The 18582-nt window shown below is 28.2% G+C and overlaps 2 protein-coding genes across 7 annotated transcripts; both read right to left on the reverse strand.

Annotated features, from left to right (window-relative positions):
• Nucleotides 1–2754: 2754 nt before the first annotated feature.
• LOC109800282 (casein kinase 1-like protein 3) lies at nt 2755–8052 on the reverse strand. Of its 6 annotated transcripts, none has more exons than XR_002239945.3 (17): nt 7834–8052; nt 7683–7723; nt 7433–7502; nt 7097–7245; nt 6799–6894; nt 6613–6683; nt 6390–6451; nt 6243–6306; nt 6046–6130; nt 5840–5966; nt 5258–5340; nt 5124–5181; nt 4908–5041; nt 4555–4743; nt 4323–4459; nt 3652–3731; nt 2755–3215 (listed from the first exon to the last, which is right to left on the reverse strand). XR_002239945.3 is itself a non-coding variant. In XM_020361064.3 (15 exons), exons 1-14 carry the CDS (start codon nt 7907–7909, stop codon nt 4567–4569), a joined length of 1293 nt encoding a protein of 430 aa, XP_020216653.2. In that variant the 5' UTR covers nt 7910–8052; the 3' UTR covers nt 3976–4459; nt 4555–4566. The 6 variants fall into 6 exon arrangements, 2 of the variants coding, with proteins under 2 accessions (XP_020216653.2, XP_020216655.2); XR_002239942.3 differs by having other exon boundaries at nt 4278–4459; XR_002239946.3 differs by lacking the exon at nt 3652–3731.
• Nucleotides 8053–12496: 4444 nt separating this feature from the next.
• Nucleotides 12497–14589, reverse strand: XTH26 (xyloglucan endotransglucosylase/hydrolase 26). Its single transcript, XM_020362595.3, has 4 exons — nt 14349–14589; nt 13853–13953; nt 13348–13541; nt 12497–13042 (listed from the first exon to the last, which is right to left on the reverse strand). Exons 1-4 carry the CDS (start codon nt 14524–14526, stop codon nt 12634–12636), a joined length of 882 nt encoding a protein of 293 aa, XP_020218184.2. The 5' UTR covers nt 14527–14589; the 3' UTR covers nt 12497–12633.
• Between the last annotated feature and the right edge of the window lie 3993 nt (nt 14590–18582).

The raw sequence follows: 18582 nt of genomic DNA on the forward strand, positions 1-18582 counted from the left end.
CAATGATTAAATATTTTACTTAAAAATTAAAGATTTTAGGATAAGTTAATGTTATCTTTAATAATGAATTATTAGCATTGTAACTTCTTAGAAATTCTGGGATTTTAAGGTAACCAAAATGTTTGTTGGAATATGAATGATTTTAGGTTATTTTTTTAATTAAAAATTATTACATGAAGGGATTTTGATAATAAAAAAATGGATTTTTCAAATATAAGGTTCAATATACGGAAAGGGATGGAAGACAATGGGATGCCATTGCAATGTTATGAACTCGTAGATGTATAAAAGAGTGATTCCTAAAATAACAATGTTGTATCTAGATTGCATAGAGTCATGATTGATGCTCAATGAAATATTTTCCTTATTGTGTTTGGTATTATGTGAGCCTATGTTTAGAACGTTTCAAATAAATTGTATATTTTATTCTTGTACATGTATTTCAAAAATAGTGGGCACCATGATTTGATTCTTTTGAACACCGGTTGTACATGTAGAACATTATTATTTTCAAAACCTTTTATATTTCCAATTCTATTAATAATGGTGTTTTATAAAAATTAGGGTCAAATATGTTAGCTCGATCTAATCTGAATTCGCAGCGAGCCACTAATTTTCTAATTAGTGCATTAGATTAGATTAAGTTAGTCTATTTTATTTTATTTTTACTATTTTTGTTTTATTTTTACAAACAAGAATATTAAACTAAATAAATATGATAAATTTTGGACCCTCAAATAACTGGTTCATCTGGGCCATTTGGTCCATGATTAGGAGAAGTTAATTTATTTATTTTTAAGGCAATTTTTTTTTTAAGTTTAGTCAATCAAATCGAACTATTTTTAATAATTTTAAATTTATATAATATAAAGGTTTGAAGAGTTGTTAATTAATACTTTATTATAAGTTATTAGTTAGTTTTAAAAGATAAATGTTAACAACATATTTCATATACTCTTTTGAACATATTATTGTTAGTTAAAATTTAATAAAAATTATAAATTTTAGTAAATCTTACTTCTCATTTAATCAACTCTTACCTAAGTTCTTAGTTTTAAATAATTTTATTATATCTCAACTATTTTATAGTTTGTTTACTTTCCTATTTAGAATAATCAATTGTTATGATGCACATATGTGCACACAGAATTGAATCTTTTTTATTTAAGATATTTATAGAAATATCTTATTTTAAAATAAATATTTATTTATTTATTTTAACCAATTTAATTATTTAAATATTAATGTGATTTTAATTAAATTTTTATTTATGATAATTTTAATTATTTACTATCTATATTATGCATGTGATGAATAAGGTACAATAATAACTGTTAATTAAAAAATTAACTAAAACAGATTATAAAATAATATAAAATAATTAATTATAATATCTATTATTAATTTTTTAATAACAGTTATTATAACACTCTTTTTTTTAAGTAAAATCTCCTCACTTTAAATGAATTAGATCTAACACAAAATGTTACACTTTAATGGACACTAGTCATCCATAAAAAAATTTGAGATACTTAGTACTATGATAACAAAAGAAATTAAAAAAATATTAATTTTAAAAAATAATGATTCAAAATATTATAACTAGGACAATTACTGTAAACAATAAATCCCTCCCGTATAAAATAAAATAAATAAAATAAATTACTGTAAACAATAACTTACACATAACATTAGAAAATAAATTAAATATTTTTTTAAAACTTTTTTACATATAAAGTATATAAAATAAAAAAAATTAAGGAACCAATAAAAATAATCAACAACAAATAATTAGAATAAAGTTATGTTTTTGAACATTCAACCTAAGCGATTAATTTCTGTACTAATTTATAATCTAATCACGACAAGTTTCATTCTTTTAAAATGAGTATAAACGAAAGGAGAAAAACTATTTCATTGTCACATATCTACAATATTATTCAACTTACTAAAGGAAGGTTAATATATATATATCAAGTTTTTTTTAATTGAACCAGCATAATAATTTTATAGAAATAGGTCATCATAAAAGTTTTTTTTTTCTAAAAAAGAATTTTAACATACAAAATAAAATTGATAACTAAATCACAAAATTTGATAAGTGAAAACTTTTAAATTACAGCAATGAATTATGTTTTACCAATATTATTAGATTGTATAATATCTTTTTATTATATAAATAGACAATAAATAAATAATCATCACACTTTATTAAATTGTATAAAATTACATATCTTAGTTAATAAGATGCCACTCGTGTACTGTGTATTCATTCATCTAATGCAGAATAAAGTTGTAATTATGCTGCTTCCCTTGTTTTCAAGCAAAATTTTTATTCACCTAATTGGTTGGATTTGTTTAAAACACCAAACCATTAAATATAATTTTGCATATCTTGGATGTATTTAAAACATCAAAATCATAAAATGTAACCATGAATATTGTTCATTATTATCTTCATACCTTATTCTTCACATTTTTACTGGTATGTCAATGATAAGCAATCAAATTAACTAGCTACAATTCTTCAATCAAATTTTCATTGGCCTCATACGTGTTTTGAGGCACCAACATCAAACATTGTAGGATAACTTGGAATCTAGAGTCTCATTCTATGTTTTAAATAATTTTTTTTTTCATTCATACAAAACAATTTTGAATTTGAATTTAATTTTTTTTTATCCTATGATAATGTAAAATGTTAACTTACAAAATGTCTTCAAAAATTTTTAAATAATGCAAATGGAGATAATGTTAGTAAAAAAAATGTGATGCCAATCTTATTGAACTAAACTTGTACACATGGAAAGGATATGGACCATGGAAGTACCAAATAGTTTCAAATATATGAAAGTGAGCTTCCTTCATGTGCAGTGTTTTCTATTATATATTTTTTCCTTTGAAAGACCTACTTATCATCAGCAACAAAATCATCGATCACAGATCATGACCATCAACTGAAATAATGAATAGTCAACTTCACAGAAATGTTGGTTAGAATCACATAAATCATAGATCTTCAAAGATCATTGCTAACCAACATCCATATTAAAAGCAATTCTTATTTCAAGCTTGTCACAAAGCTGAAGTATTCCCAAAGTGCTATGGCAATCCAACCTGTATCGAGAGGTATGTTCCAGTTGATAATGTCATCCATATAAATATAACTGTCAGTCATATTTCATCCTTGAGACTATAGGTTGAGAAAAGAAATCCTGCAAAAGAGGAAGTGTGAACCGATAATTGAGCTGCTCATATCCAAACCTTGAACTACACTGAAATAAAACCAATTTTCTTTCCTCCAAGAATGACAATACAAGTTAATCTAGCTGACCATCAAATTTGAGCTACCATAAGTAAAGGAGTGTTTCTTGAGCAACACCCGTGTATTGAAAATTTTGAAAACTCTTAGATTGTTCTAACCATGAGTAATTATATAAAATTCAAAATTTGACATTGGCAGGACACCGAAATTTTTTCCTTGAAAAACATTTTTTTAAAACATAAAATGGTAGTCCTTGAGTAACATTTAAATCAAAATGAAAAAAAAAAAAAGATGAGATACAGGAATACATAATTAAATGACCTCATCTTATATAATACCAAAAATCATATGCTTGGAAGCATTAAATAGATGCCACCGAAAACTACCTTTGATGTCTCTTAAGAAACCATTAATTCAGGGATCATTCCGCCAATATTCTGCCTCTGATTTGATATAGTTATATTCTCTGAAAACATGATAACATTAACAGGAATATCAACTTACCATCATCAGAGGCAAATGACCAGATAGCGATGAAAGAAGTCATAACACCAAAACAATTGATAAAATATTAACGAGAAAAAACTCTTCAGTCTAGATTTTCCCACATTCAAAGAAATTTCATTCATGGAAGCTTCAAAACATGATATACATAACTGCACTGCACTGTAAACTATTTAGGAAGGGAAAATAGCATAACCAGGTAGAAATAAATCCAACAAAAGCCAGAAACTAAAATGAAATATATCTCAACAGAACCAACTGAAAGTATGCCTACAATTCATGATATCATCAATCAATTTAAAAGAAACTCTGTCACCATATATTATATGGCCCAATGATAATTATCAGCAAGTAACAAAAAGGGGAAACAGGCTACATTCACACATTAATTTTACATAAAAACATGGATACACAAGATTGCTGTGTGTCACATTTGAAATCTATCTACAGCAAGCAGCCAAGCCTGTGGGTAGTCTGTAATTTATATCAAACAATCGTTTGCAGTCACCTTAGGAAGAAAAGCAACAGAAGATGAGCTTTGAAATTTATCAACCTTGCAGCACATATGCAGCCTCCATGGATATATCACTTTTAGAATTCTTGACCAAAAATGTAAAGTTGAAGCAAGCAAATCAAATGAATTTGCAGCTTCCCGAATGTATACAGGAATCTTCTTGATCAGAATCAAACCTGGATACACAGTATAATATAAAGTCAAAAATAGGAATAGAGACAATAAAACTCGCTAGTCACTGCAGAATATTTATTATGAACCAGAAAATTACCATATTGGACATTCATTTGGCAGAAGACATGCGCTGCAGAGATGAAATCCAGCTACTTGAAGGGCCAATTTTATTACTTCCCTGCCCATGTCCAGGGGCTTCAGTGGACAAGGCAGGCTTCAAGGAATTCCTTTTTAAGTTGTCAGCAAAAGAGTATGAGGTAGAGGGTATATTTGCTTCACCAAAAATCTACAATTAAATGAATAAATTAATTAAATCATGCTTGATAAATGCTAAACATTGATCTATTTCATAGTTTTAAATCATAATAGCATGCAACCTAAGAATTGTGATTCAGCATGGCAAGACAATCATAGCAATAATTCATAAGTATTTGCTTAAGGATGACTTACATTCTTGTCAAGAGGCTTTTCAGAACCCAAATTTTTACCAACGGGTGATTTAAACTGAATTTTAACACCAGAACCAGTAACATTGCCTGATTTAGTGCGTTCTGCTGAGATATCCCCTGAATAAACATTAAAACCTGCCAATAAGTAATAAAGAACAAGACACATGTTTTATGAAGAATCACAAAAAATTATGTAACTAATTTCAGATGCACCAACCCTGATGGTTGTCCACATCCATTGGTATTGCAGGACTGTTGCTTGCTCCGGGGGCCGTCTGCAATATGAAAAAAATTAGTATTACAAGCATGGGAAGACTCAAACCTCTATAAATGTAAAGCCAATATACTTACTGATATGCGAGGCTGAACTCTATTCTTTTGTGCCTGCTGGTACTTTAAAATAGTCCAATCAAATACATAATCAAAGTCATAACCTGTACATACCAATAAGAAAAATTGCATAAATGTAGATATAAAAACAAAGACAAATATTGCTAACATCACATTTGAACATGAATTATGCATAATAAAAGAGTGTGTCAATGAAAACAAGAGGTCCACTTGACATCATATATTTCTTCATGGTTTGAACTTTGAACATGGCTAGTGTTGTTCAGTGCATCAAACCAAGTATGCGTGTGTAGAATATAAAGATTGCAGAGTTATGTCTAGTTCCACTGTCCTGCAGCTATTGTATAAACTATCTTCTAAAGATGCTGACAAAAGGGGTAAATTACACATTTGCCTTTTTCTTTTTCTTTTAAGAAATTCACTTCCTTTCTTTTGATATACTTAATCAGACATGTTGTATCCCAACATTCAGTTATAATAGCAATAACTTCCATATCCAAGTATGCTATTCCAAAGGAATAAAAACACAATCCTGCAAATTATTTGATTCCATATTATTCAAGAAAACATTAAAATAGTCACCTTCTCGAGCAAATAGGTCCCGAAATAAGCGCTTCAAGAATCCATAATCAGGTCGCTGATCAAAGGTCAGAGAATGACAGTAATGAAAGTATGAAGCAAACTCTACAGGATGAGACTTGCATAAAACCTGTAAAAATAACAAACAAATAAGAATTGTGAAAAAAATACTTTAACATCAATCATCAAAGTAATGTCCAAACACTTGCCTCAATAGGAGTTGATACTTTCTTCTCACATATTTTATCATACTTTTGCTTCTTTGTTGCTGCCTTTAGGTTTTGCCAAGGAAGGCTAAACACAAATATTCAGTCATTTAAAAGTTAGCACATTTCATTATATAGCTCACAATGGATACTTGCAAAAAATCCCATGAAAGCAAAACATTTAGAGAAGAATGGCATACCTTCCTCTGAGGAAATAGAGAAGCACATACCCAAGTGACTCCAAATCATCCCGTCGACTTTGCTCTACAAATAAAATAGAAATTGAACATAGAGAAAAATTGCATTTAATTTAGAGAGAAGAGCTTAAATAACTTCTTCTGACTTACCAATCCCAAGATGAGTATTGCAACTTGCATAGCGTGCAGTCCCTGTTAAGTTTTTGTTCTCTCTGTGCAGTACAACTTAATAGTATTAATTCTGGCATTTTTACCAAGTATGAGAAGAACAAAACAAAGAAAGAAATACTCTTAAAAAATATATTATAATAGAAAACGGTAGAGAGAGAAATAATTCAATGAAAAATTATAAATATAATAGAAAGTTAGAAACCTGTAAGGAATGTGGCGATTAGTTGTGGAGTCCCTATATCGTTTTGCAAGCCCAAAATCAATTATGTAAACCTGTCAAGTACGCCATGATTACATGTATATTTAATTTGATGCCAACAAATAACTGAAGGTATGACAGTGCATGTCAACTCCAAATGAAGCGAAACCATAACAACAGGATAGTCACCTGGTTTGCCTTCCGACCAAGCCCCATGAGGAAGTTGTCAGGTTTTATATCCCTGTGTAGAAATCCTTTAGAATGCACATATTCTATCCTACTCATCTGCACAAAATAACACATAACAAGATTTATAACACACTGATGCTAACGGCAATTTTTCCCCAAGCCTAAATAACAGAACAAGGCTGAGAAAGCACAACAAAAAGGGCCATAACGAGGAGGATTTTGCAGTCCTTTGAGCTGAACCCATAAACAATTTGCAGACAACTCAATAACCCATATGTCCAATAACAATAATAATTACCATTTGATCGGCCAACATCAACACGGTTTTGAGGGAGAACTTTCTTCCACAATAGACAAAGAGATCCTCAAGACTAGGTCCCAGCAAATCCATAACAAGCACATTTTCCTCCCCGTCTACACCACACCATTTTATGCTCGGGATGCCACCTGGATTAAAAAAAAAATCAAAATTTTCAAACTGCTTCACCAACTTCCTAACAGTAACACCCTCAACCTCCACACACCAACTCATTCACTCACTCACACACACACATACATGCACACACAATACCAACAATTAATTAAAAACTAAGACAAATTCCTTCAAGTCATTAAGAAAAATAACAAGGCATACTTCCTCCTTGTAGAATATTGTAGAGCTTGGCCTCGTAAAGCAATTGCGGGTGCTTCGTTTTACCGTTCTCCTGCACCATCAAACCGACGAAAACAAAAATTAAAAAAAAAATAAAAATGAAGGGTTTAAGAATCCGAATCCGCGAGAATGACTGATTATAACGAAGCGAAACCACAACCACACAATAATCAATTGAAGCTGAAATTGCACTAATTAAAAAAAAAAATCGTAGGAGCAGAAAGCAGCATACAATCTTGACGGCGACGATCTCAAAGGTATCCATATGCGTCGCTGCAGAATTGGATTGAATTGAATCGTAATCAGAACATAATAGCATTAGCATTAACAGCAATAATAATAATTTGGAAATGAGAGTTGTGAAGAAAAATTGAGAGAGAGACCGAGATAAATTTCACCGAAGGATCCGCTTCCGATCTTGCGACCTAGCTTGTACTTGGTGCCGATGATGCGCTCCATGGCCTTAACCCTATCAACTGCGCTACAAGAACACGAACGATCTCACAGCAACAACACCGAAATCACTGGCTGAGGAGAGAACAAACAAATACGCACACAGGGTACTTTTGTCCTTTCACTCCATTTCCATTTCCAGGTAATCGTGTATTCCAAATTCCAATGCCGTTTCAAAATTTACTTATTTATAAAACTAAATTTTTTATATTGTCATAAATAATTAAATATAAATAATTATACCAACAACTTGTAAGTTGTACGTCAGTTAAGTTCTCAAATTTGAGATTTATATATACAAAATATCTATATTTATAATTATTATTTTATCCTTCATTTTTTAGTAAGTTTTTTTTTTTTATAATTTTTTATAATGTTTAATATTTATTTATCTATAATTATTAGAGATATAAAATACTTCGATCCTTTTTAATAATAAATAAAGGTAATCAGATAATTTTTTTAATAAAAAATTATTCATGGAACAAAATTTGATACATTATACATACAAATATCATGATAAAAAAATTAATTAATTATGTAAATTCTATAAAATTATATAAAAATATTTAAGCAGATGAAGTATATTTAGTTACAATCTCATGAATAGTTAAAAATATAATTTTTTATTTGAAATATACATAAAATTATATAATGTTGTAAATAAAGATAAGAAAATAAGATTATTTAAATTTCATAAATTTAGTTATTTTATGAATATATATATATATATATATATATATATATATATAATAAATTTTAGTTTGGTTCTATATCTATTTTCATCATAATATTTGTGCAGGTATCTTTTAAGTGAATATTTACGTATTTTTTTAATATTCATGAAAATATGTGAATATTATTTTTTTTTAAATCTTTCAATAATAACTTTTATTTATTCTATTAATTTTTTATAAAAAAAATAATAATTTAAAGTTAAAACTTAAATTATTCAAATATTTTACATAATCTTATATTAATTAAGATTCTTTAATTTAAAATTTTAATTAAATTATTAAAATACTTTCCTCTCAAATTTAAACAAATTTGATATGTAATTATGTAATTGAATATTAGCAACATAAATATAAATATTATGATACTAGTTACTCGTAGATATTCATTTATTATATCTATTTTTTATTCATAGAATATTTTAACAGAAAATATTCATTGACACAAATTTTTTTTTTTTGACATTCCTGGGTCTAATTGAAGTTAAATTTTATCCCTTTGTAAAAAAACTTCAACTTTAACTATGTTTCTAATGATCCATAAATTTTATGTCTTTTTCATATAAATAAAAAAAATTAATTTTAACTCAATTAATTAAAATTTATCACTTTTGTAAACAATATCATGAAATTGGGGTTGAACAACTACTAAATACTAAATATTAACTATTTATTTATTTTCAGTCTCACTCACTTATTAGTTTTTATTTTTATAAACCATTTTTTTGGCCGATTTTAACATGAACCACACAAAATTTAGTCAATTATTCTTACATAGTTATTCCATTTTTCTTATAATCTACACAGAAAACTAACTGCTATTTTATTTTCTATTCTCATCGTCATCAAATTCTTCAAACAGTGATACAGACAATCTTGATTAAAGAGCAAATATTATAATTGAATAGCTCTTAGCATTTCTGATTAAATTATTCATTGATAATAACACCTAGGAAGGTAAATTAAGAGAAAAAAAAAATTGAAAGTATGCATTTTGATTCCAACTTATTTTGTAGAAGGTGCAGCAGGTGATATGTTAGTAATGAATCCACGACACAACCAAAAAATCCTTCATTAAACAATAATAATCTAGAATGCATGTATTTGTCCTGATGTATTGTTGGATGCAAGGTGGCCAGGGATCTTAAAAACATAAATTTTGATGACAACTCGCACTCTATTGGTGTTTTCATATTATTTTATTTTATGATTTCAACCTTTGCATGTGTCTTCTATTATCTAATGGTGATAGAACCATTCAATTCATATGAGAAGTTGGCTTAGATAAAGAGATCCGTTGTCTTTTTTTTTCTTTTTTTTTTTTAATTATTAGTTTTATATTGTTTCAAGTTTAAATGGTTTGTGAGGGGAGAAAAAGTGGCTCTTTGAAGGGGTTTTCAGTGGGAAGACAAAGATTAAGCCTAGCAGTTTGCAAATGGTACATTATTGTTCGAGCACTAAAGTAATGGAGGTGGGAGACTTAGCTGTTCAGCAAGGAGACTTAGATTGTATCTCAAAACAATACATAGATTGTATTGTTTGAGATACAATACATAGATTGTATCTCAAAACAAAAGGGTGCATGGTGTTGGGAGACTTAGCTGTTCAGCAATGGGAATAGGAATGGAGGTGGCATAGGGAGTTATTTCAATGGGAGATTACAATTTGGGGGAGTTGAAAGAGCTTTTGGGAGGTGTTGCTCTGAAAGAAACAGAAGTAGATAATAATAAGGAAACTACACAGTAAAAACTGCATATATGAGATAATAATAAGGCATGCTCACATGGAACCAGAGGATGATTTTTTATAGAAAGATATGGGTTAAAGGATACCACCAAAAGTGCAAATGCTGGCATGGGAAGCGGGTTAAATAGACTACCAAACTTGAACAATTTGTTGAAACGAAATGTTATTGAATATGGTCAGGACTTGGGAGATATTTGATGAATGCAATGTGGTAGTTGAGAATGCTTCACATTTGTTCTTTGAATGTAAAAAGTTGGTGATGGTGTGGAATGAATGTTGTCGTTGGAGGAGGATGAATAATACAGTTCCATAATGAGGTGTTGATGAATTATTTAGTTTATATTTCAATAATAGTTTAAAATTATGATGAACGTACGGAAAAACATGCATGTAAAAAAAAAAAAAAACTCTTTAATGTAATTTACTCAGCGCTGGGAAAAAGAACTCAAAGAATGAAGTATCATAGAAAGTGTGATTCATGACATTATGGACAATTTAGAAGACAAGAAATACTAGCATTTTTTTGAAATGGGAAAAATATGAAATTTACAAAAATGTCATGTAAGTTGTAATGTTAAAATTTTAGTTTAATGCTATTCGCTAAAAGTGTAAAAAAAAATTACATTGTTAATTAATTATACATTACTTTAGGTGCAAATTTTAAAATAATCATTAAAAAATCAATAATTTTTAATTAACAATTCCAGATCAAATGATAAATAGGATTGATCTAACTTATTTTATAAGAAAATAATTCTTTAGTTCATTGAGTTTTTCTAAAGTTTTTTTTTAAATACTATTATTATTTGAAAATAATTTGTACCCAAAAATGCATTAAATAACGGTGATAGAAATAAAAGAAAGATTATGGATTTCTTTCCTATCCAAAGAAATATGCACTTTGTTGTCTTCTGCTTAAAACAGACGACATATTTTTATAAATTTTTTTCCTATCCAAGGAACAAAACTCCAACATCGTTAATTAGTTATATCCAGGGACGGAGCCAGGATTTCAATACTGGGGGGCCGAGAATTGGAATGATCAAATGAGGCGCTACATTTTTTTAAAAAAAAAAAAATTCCAAAGTGATACCACATAGCAGGCCGTACCAGAAGTCCAAAAATTGAATAAAAAAATAAATTTGGGTTATTCATTTAATTATACATATGAGTTTATATTAAAAATAGGGGGTGCCATATAGTAATATATATGTATATAAAAAAAAATTAAAATTGTTGGGGGGGCCGTGGCACCCGTAGGTCCCCCCTTGGCTCCGTCCTTGGTTATAGAATTCAGTGCAAGAATTATTTGTTGCAAATAGTATGCAACTTTATCTGTCTACTGTTCTAGTTTTCCTTCGGATTCCTCTCTTTCATTTTAGTCATGTCATGGAAGCTTGGTTAGATTGTGTATTTGGCTTATAAGAACTTTTTTTTTTTTTTTTTTTATCGTATACGTGATTTACTACATTTGAATTATATTCTTTAATGTGTTTTGAGGATTTACAAATCCTATTAAATTTCATTTCATTCAAATGTTACAATTTAATGGCCTGTTTGAAAACTCATTAGAATCACTTTTTTGGTGGAAAACTATAACTAATATCTTTTTAATGAATATGAAAAAACACATTTAGGATGTGGAACCAAACATAAGTGTTTCAAGTAGGGGCTTGAATGTATTCTGGTCCTTTGTGAAGACTATGGAAGTAGAATCCTAGGCTTTGATTCAGGGAACTCTTTATTGTCATGAGGATTAAGGTGTGTAAATATGCATGGTGATTATAAATGATCAATTATTTGATTCTTAAGTAATATGAGGCCCTTTAGACATATTAAAACAAGGAAGATTGCTCTCATTCGAGTTAATGCATAATATACAGGACATTAAATCAGTTTTGAAGAGACACGATATTTATTATCAGTGAACTCATATGAGTTTTGCTAAATATAGGTTAGGACTACTGACATAGTCTGGTAAAAATAATACCAAAAATAAAATTGTCATCCAAACTTTTGTCATTTATTATCTTACTCTCACCCTTGTATTCTCATATATTGGTATTACCGTATGACTAAGAACTCATGAGCATGTAATGATGATGAAACAGAATTACAATACACAAAACCAGTATATATTATTCAACTCAATTGGTTAACAAGAATGAAATCACAGAGATTGGAACACAAACAAATGAGACAAAAGCAATAAATGAAAAGAAAAAAAACACGTTTCAGCTTTCTTCATGTTTAGAATTGTGATTTGAAACATTCAGGGGGCATGTGTCCATTGAATCTTTTGGTATCTCTGCAATAATCATAGATCAAGTAATTGTTTCTGACCCAATTCAACTGGCCAAACTGGGCATAACTCAATTGCTTGTATGTGGGAGAAGTCCACCAATTGGAAGGGATATTTAAGGCACACTGGTTGATGCTCACTGCTCCATTCCACTTGCAAGCCCTTGGTCTAAAATGATTCAATTTGGCTATGAATGGTGCACCACTCCAATTGGTCTTTACAAGCCCACCTCTAGTGGCCCAATCATCTGCATTCCACAGGCTGGTATAAACCCTCATTCCTTGCTTGTTTGGGTATGCAATGCCCTCATTTTCATAGTTTCGGAACACCCTAATTGGTATACTATCAATATACCACCTATGGTAACAAATCAATAATTAGATCATGTACAATCAAAAGGTATAAGTATGATGGAACACACTCTTGTCATATTCTTTACTATTAGTTAAAATTTAATAAAAAATTATAAAATTATGATAGATTCATTAAATAAGAAGTGAGATTTATCAAATTTTATGATTTCTAACAAATTTCAATTAATGACAAGGAGTGTGTTCATAACAAGTATAACTGTTAACTGATTATTTGTTATGGATGGAACAAAGAAAAGTGAATGAGGAATTCACTTTGTGCTTGTAGAGTTTAATATTTTATCAACTTACACAACTTCAGTAGGGTTCCAGTGAATGGTGTAATTGTGAAAATCAGTAGTTGGGTCAAACCAGAGGTAAAATTGTTGCTCCCTGCTTCCATTTCCTTGTGTATATATGTTTGTATGGACAATGTATGGTTGTCCTGAAATGTTGCCCAAGAACTCAAAATCTATCTCATCATGTTGGCTTCCTGTAGAGGATAGCTGCACACATTTCGTTATGAAGCATTAGTACTTTTGTAAAATCTATATATTCTCTCTAACACAATATCTCTTTGGTTTAATAAATAAGTATAATTTCTTCTCATCAAATAGACTTTTATAAAGATAAAGTGATATTTTTAATCACAACATTATACACAAGTCAAGGATTGAATTGAGTCCCTTGATTAAGGAACTTAAATATTCAACCACTTGTGCTAATTTTGATGATGTTAGTTGATATGAAATTCTTCTGCGCGTTCTTATTACAGAAAAAAAAAAAAAAGTTTAATTATTAGCTCCAATGAACTTACATAATAAGCAGTAACTACTCCCGCAGAATTACCAGGTATCAGCTTGATTCGTGATTCAATACTTCCAAATAAGAATGCTTTCTTTGTCTGAGTTGCGGATCCTGAAATTCCAATGCAAAGCCAAATATTTCTAGTTAATGTGAGAATATGGAGGAATCCTTTACATTTTCTTTAATGCAATCAATCAACATATTATTTATATTGGTTACAAATTTTGCCTATAACTACTAAATGAATACATGCACTTGTATTAATTGGATTATTAGATCATTATTTCCATTCCTTTCTAAGAATAATATTCAATTCCAAGTTTCCAACGCATGAAAAATAAGCTGCAACATGCTTTGAGCCTTTGAACTTTATATTATTTTCTTGATCATAAATGCAAATGTTTTTTTTTTTTTTGATAAGCAAAATGCAAATGTTTACTATTGCCTAAGACAAACATCTTTTGAGATAATCTAAATTGGATGCAAATTAAACATGGATTTTTCACCTGAGGTTTGATCCAACACAAGTTGGAGGTCTTCACCCTGCATTGATGCATGTTGAGAACCCCAAGTGATGTACATGCTTTTGGAAAAGGTGGCATCCACAAAGACTATGCAAGGTGCAACAGCAAAGAGGAACAAAGCTACCAACAACTTTTCAAATTTTGCCATGTTAACACCCATGAATAACTTCTACCTCAATTTGGTGTTCTATGGATTGATTGAAAACTTGAATGCTTTATCTCCTGGTTCGTGATGTCTCTATATATAGTCGTAGCAATGTGACATTCTGCTCGAAATATTTGAAAAATTTAACTGGCTCCCGAGTATTGACCTCTCTAGGATTTGATTTTCTTAAATTATTTTTCAGAAAAGAGGGTCAAATGAATTAACGCCAGCTATCATAACTGAGTTTGACAAAAATACTTATCTTTCCTAATTTTCATCTTTGTTTAGTCAAATATAAATATAAAAACTAACATGGAGTCAAATCATCCATCTCATCATTATGTCTCAATTAATATTTTACCAATAGAAAATTGACACATTAAAATATTTATCTGTATTAATTTTTATCATTTTTTTACATTAATCTATTTTTCGTTAGTTTTATCTTAGATTAGGAAGATTTTGTTTTATCTAAAATACATCGAATTCATGATAATTTCTTTGACTTAATTTCAAATTATTGTTGATCTTTCTAATAATATTACAATAATAGTTTAGATAGATCAAATTAATTAACAAGAAAAAAATTAGTATTCTTATCAATTGTTCATGTAAAAATACACTGTTTCGTATTTTTTATGTCTTGATAAAATTTTGATTAGCCACTTTATTGATTTGTGTGGAGGAGTTTTTGTTCATAAGTACATACAACCTACCATGATCGTGGAGTAAGTAGTTGCTATATTTGTAATTAGATATTAAAAGATAGAAAATAACTAGGACACAACCTAATTTGAGTGAGAAAAAAAATAGATCGATTGAAGTTTGGAGTCTTATAAAAAAAATATGTTTGGTAAGTTGTATACAAAAAGAATGAACATTTTTTTTACGAGATTTCAAGCTAAAATAATGTAATCATTTTAAGTGTGATTATTAACTTTCCTTTTTTTCCCTAAACTAGAGATAAAAAAAAATGACCAATGTAAAAAGAGATAAAAATATAGATGAAAATTTTAAATAATGTATCAATTTTTTTATTGGTGAGACAATTGGAACAGAATAAAAAGACGTGATATGAATCCAATCAACATAATGTCCGTCTTTTCTTTATTTGGTTTTTAAATTCTTTATACATTCATCATAAATAAAAACTGATAATAATAAAGGTCATATTTGAAAGACTATTTTTTTATCTTCCTAAAAACTAAAAAAGTATTACTTATATTTCTTCACAAGTTCTAGAATTCAAGTCTTGTTTATAAAAAGTAATTAAAAATGGAGACTTCATTAAATATGATTAATTAGATTTTTTTTATGAGGATCAATCATATAAAAAATTTCCATCATACTTCGTATCAACCACGTAGATATAAAAAAAATAAAAATAAAAAAATTAGCCACTTGAATAAACAGTAATCAAAACGCTGCATATGAGTTTGGTAATCAGAACTATTCAAAGCAATGAAAACCGATGATTATTTGATGTTTACATGGTAGGATGTACGAAGAGTATTGTTGGGAACAAAATCAGACATAGCTGGAACGCGGAGAAAGAGTAGAGAATGTCGTGACTAGGACTAGTTGCAATAGGACTATCTAGCTACCATTGTTGAACTTGATTGATCACAAAGAAACGAGGGAATCCTTATGAGGTCGTGCATGCCTGATTGAGAAAAAAATATTATTTTTTTGGACTATTTTTTTTTATCTTTCTATTTATGTGATCTTGTTGCAACTCTAGTCAATGGGTAGGTAATGCAAATGTTAACTTATATAAAAAAATTAATTTTTGTTTAACATCATCTTTTCATTTTGGTTTATATATACACAAGAATAATTTTCCTATTTTAGTCTTATATAAACATTATTTGCAAATCAATTCATCTTAAATAAGCTTTTAGCCTATGTACCCTACAATTTTGTTTGTTTATTTGTGGTCCCTGAATTTTTCAATAACATTGACTTTTCTTGTGCTTGTCATCAATATCCATCACAAAAATACTGATTTTGATTTCGCTAACTAGCTGCCATTAATATTCTTGTTATCAAGTGTCACTTATAATAATACTATAAAAACAAATTATCATATATATGATAGATATTTTATAAAGACACTGTTGAACATTGGAGATTACTACACATATACACATGTCTCCATGTTAGTAAGATATTGTCCACTTTGGGCCCAAGCCCTCACAGTTTTGCTTTTGGATACCACTCAAAAAGCCTCTCAACCAATGGAGACAAACTGTGTATATATAAACCTTATGTCCATCCTCTTATTTGAACGACGTGGAACTTTGCTTGAATCCCAACAGACACAATACGTGTCACTAAAAAATATTTTTATCCACACAAAAATATAATATAAGTTATAGATATTTCTTGTAGTATAAATGATAACATCACCAAGTGTCACATAAGCATGGCAATTTAACATACAAATGTGAATACTCGCTTGATCTCAACTCAATTTTAGTGTTTCTGATAAAGAAAAATAATATATGAAAAATAGAGTGAAGGAAAATAAAAAAATGAATAAAAATAAGTAAAAAAAAAATAGAGTAGAAATTTAGTTGTTTAATTAAAGAAAAATATATAAGAAATAATATATATATATATATATATATATATATAAAAGGAGAGAAAGAAATAAAAAGATGAGACCCACTACTTTTAATTTTTTACTCTTTTATTTCTTTTTAATCAAATAATTTCACTTATTTCCACTCTCTTTATTTTATTACTTTTATATATTATTTGAATTATATATAATTAATAACTTAAAATATAATTTATTTAAAATTTTTGAACTAAATTAAAATTATAAAAAAAAGCACTAAGATTTCCCTATGAGTTTATCTAAATCAGAACTCGCTGGCCTTTTACGAGGACAAATATGGGAATTAAAAGCAAAACTCACCTTTGTTCTGCCTATTGCCATGTCTAGTGTTTTGTCATAAAAATGCCACATTATTAAAAAAATTCATCTCATTAATTGTCACATTATCAAAAAATATTATACTGTGATTTCACTTCTAACTTTTTTCTTAAATTAAATATTAAAATAAAAGTTAAATTTCACTTTTTATCCCTATAATATTTAATCTGCGATTTTGTTTCTCTGACTTGTAATTTTATAAATTTACTCTAATTCTATAAACTTTACAATTTTTATCTCAATACTAAATGGTTGTTCATTATCTCTTGAAGTAATAGCATTAAAAATGATCTAAATGACATAATAATTAATGTTTAATGATATTTAAACTAAAATATACTTTTAATTTTTATTTTTATCTCATAAAAGAATAATAAAATTAGGATAAAAATAAAAATTTAATATATAATTTAATCTAAATATTATTAAATATTAATTATCTAGTCATTTACTCTATATATAAATTCATAATCAACATCATAATTTTAATAGTTAATAAATAAAATTTATTAATAAAATTAAAATTATAAATTTTATAAAATTGAGAGATTAAAATTAAATAATTAAAGATTAAGAAACAAAAATTATAAATTAAATATCATAAGAAAATTAAAAGCACAATTTACCAAAAAAAAAACATTACAACGACTATAGACAAATAAAATAATTTACTAGAACTAAAAGCAAAAAAGGAAACATATTTACAAGTACTACAAACAAAAACAAAAACAAAATAATTTACATGGATTAAAAACAGAAGAAAAAAAAAATTTACATAGAGGAAAAATATATTTAAGTGTTCAATTAAATTTTAAAAATGAAATAAAGACTTAAATATTAAAACATTCCCTCGTACATTCATCTCATTCTCACTATACTCCCTTTTTTTCATCCACTACTAGAATTTCTCTTACTATATGTGACTTTTTATGTGAATTTTGTATTAAAATTCGCAGCAAATATTATTCCTGCGAATTTTTCTGCAAAATTTTATCTTCAAGTAATACTTTCGTAGATAATATGTTTTTGCGAATTTTAAAATTTGCAAGAAATTTTCTTACGAAAAAAATTCGCAAGAAAGTTTCTTGCGATTTTTTTTGCAAAAAATTCTACAGAAATTATAAGTCTAA

This window comes from Cajanus cajan, chromosome 1 (genome assembly GCF_000230855.2).
Source record: "Cajanus cajan strain Asha chromosome 1, NIPB_CcT2T_4, whole genome shotgun sequence".
Classification (NCBI taxonomy): Eukaryota; Viridiplantae; Streptophyta; class Magnoliopsida; order Fabales; family Fabaceae; genus Cajanus; species Cajanus cajan.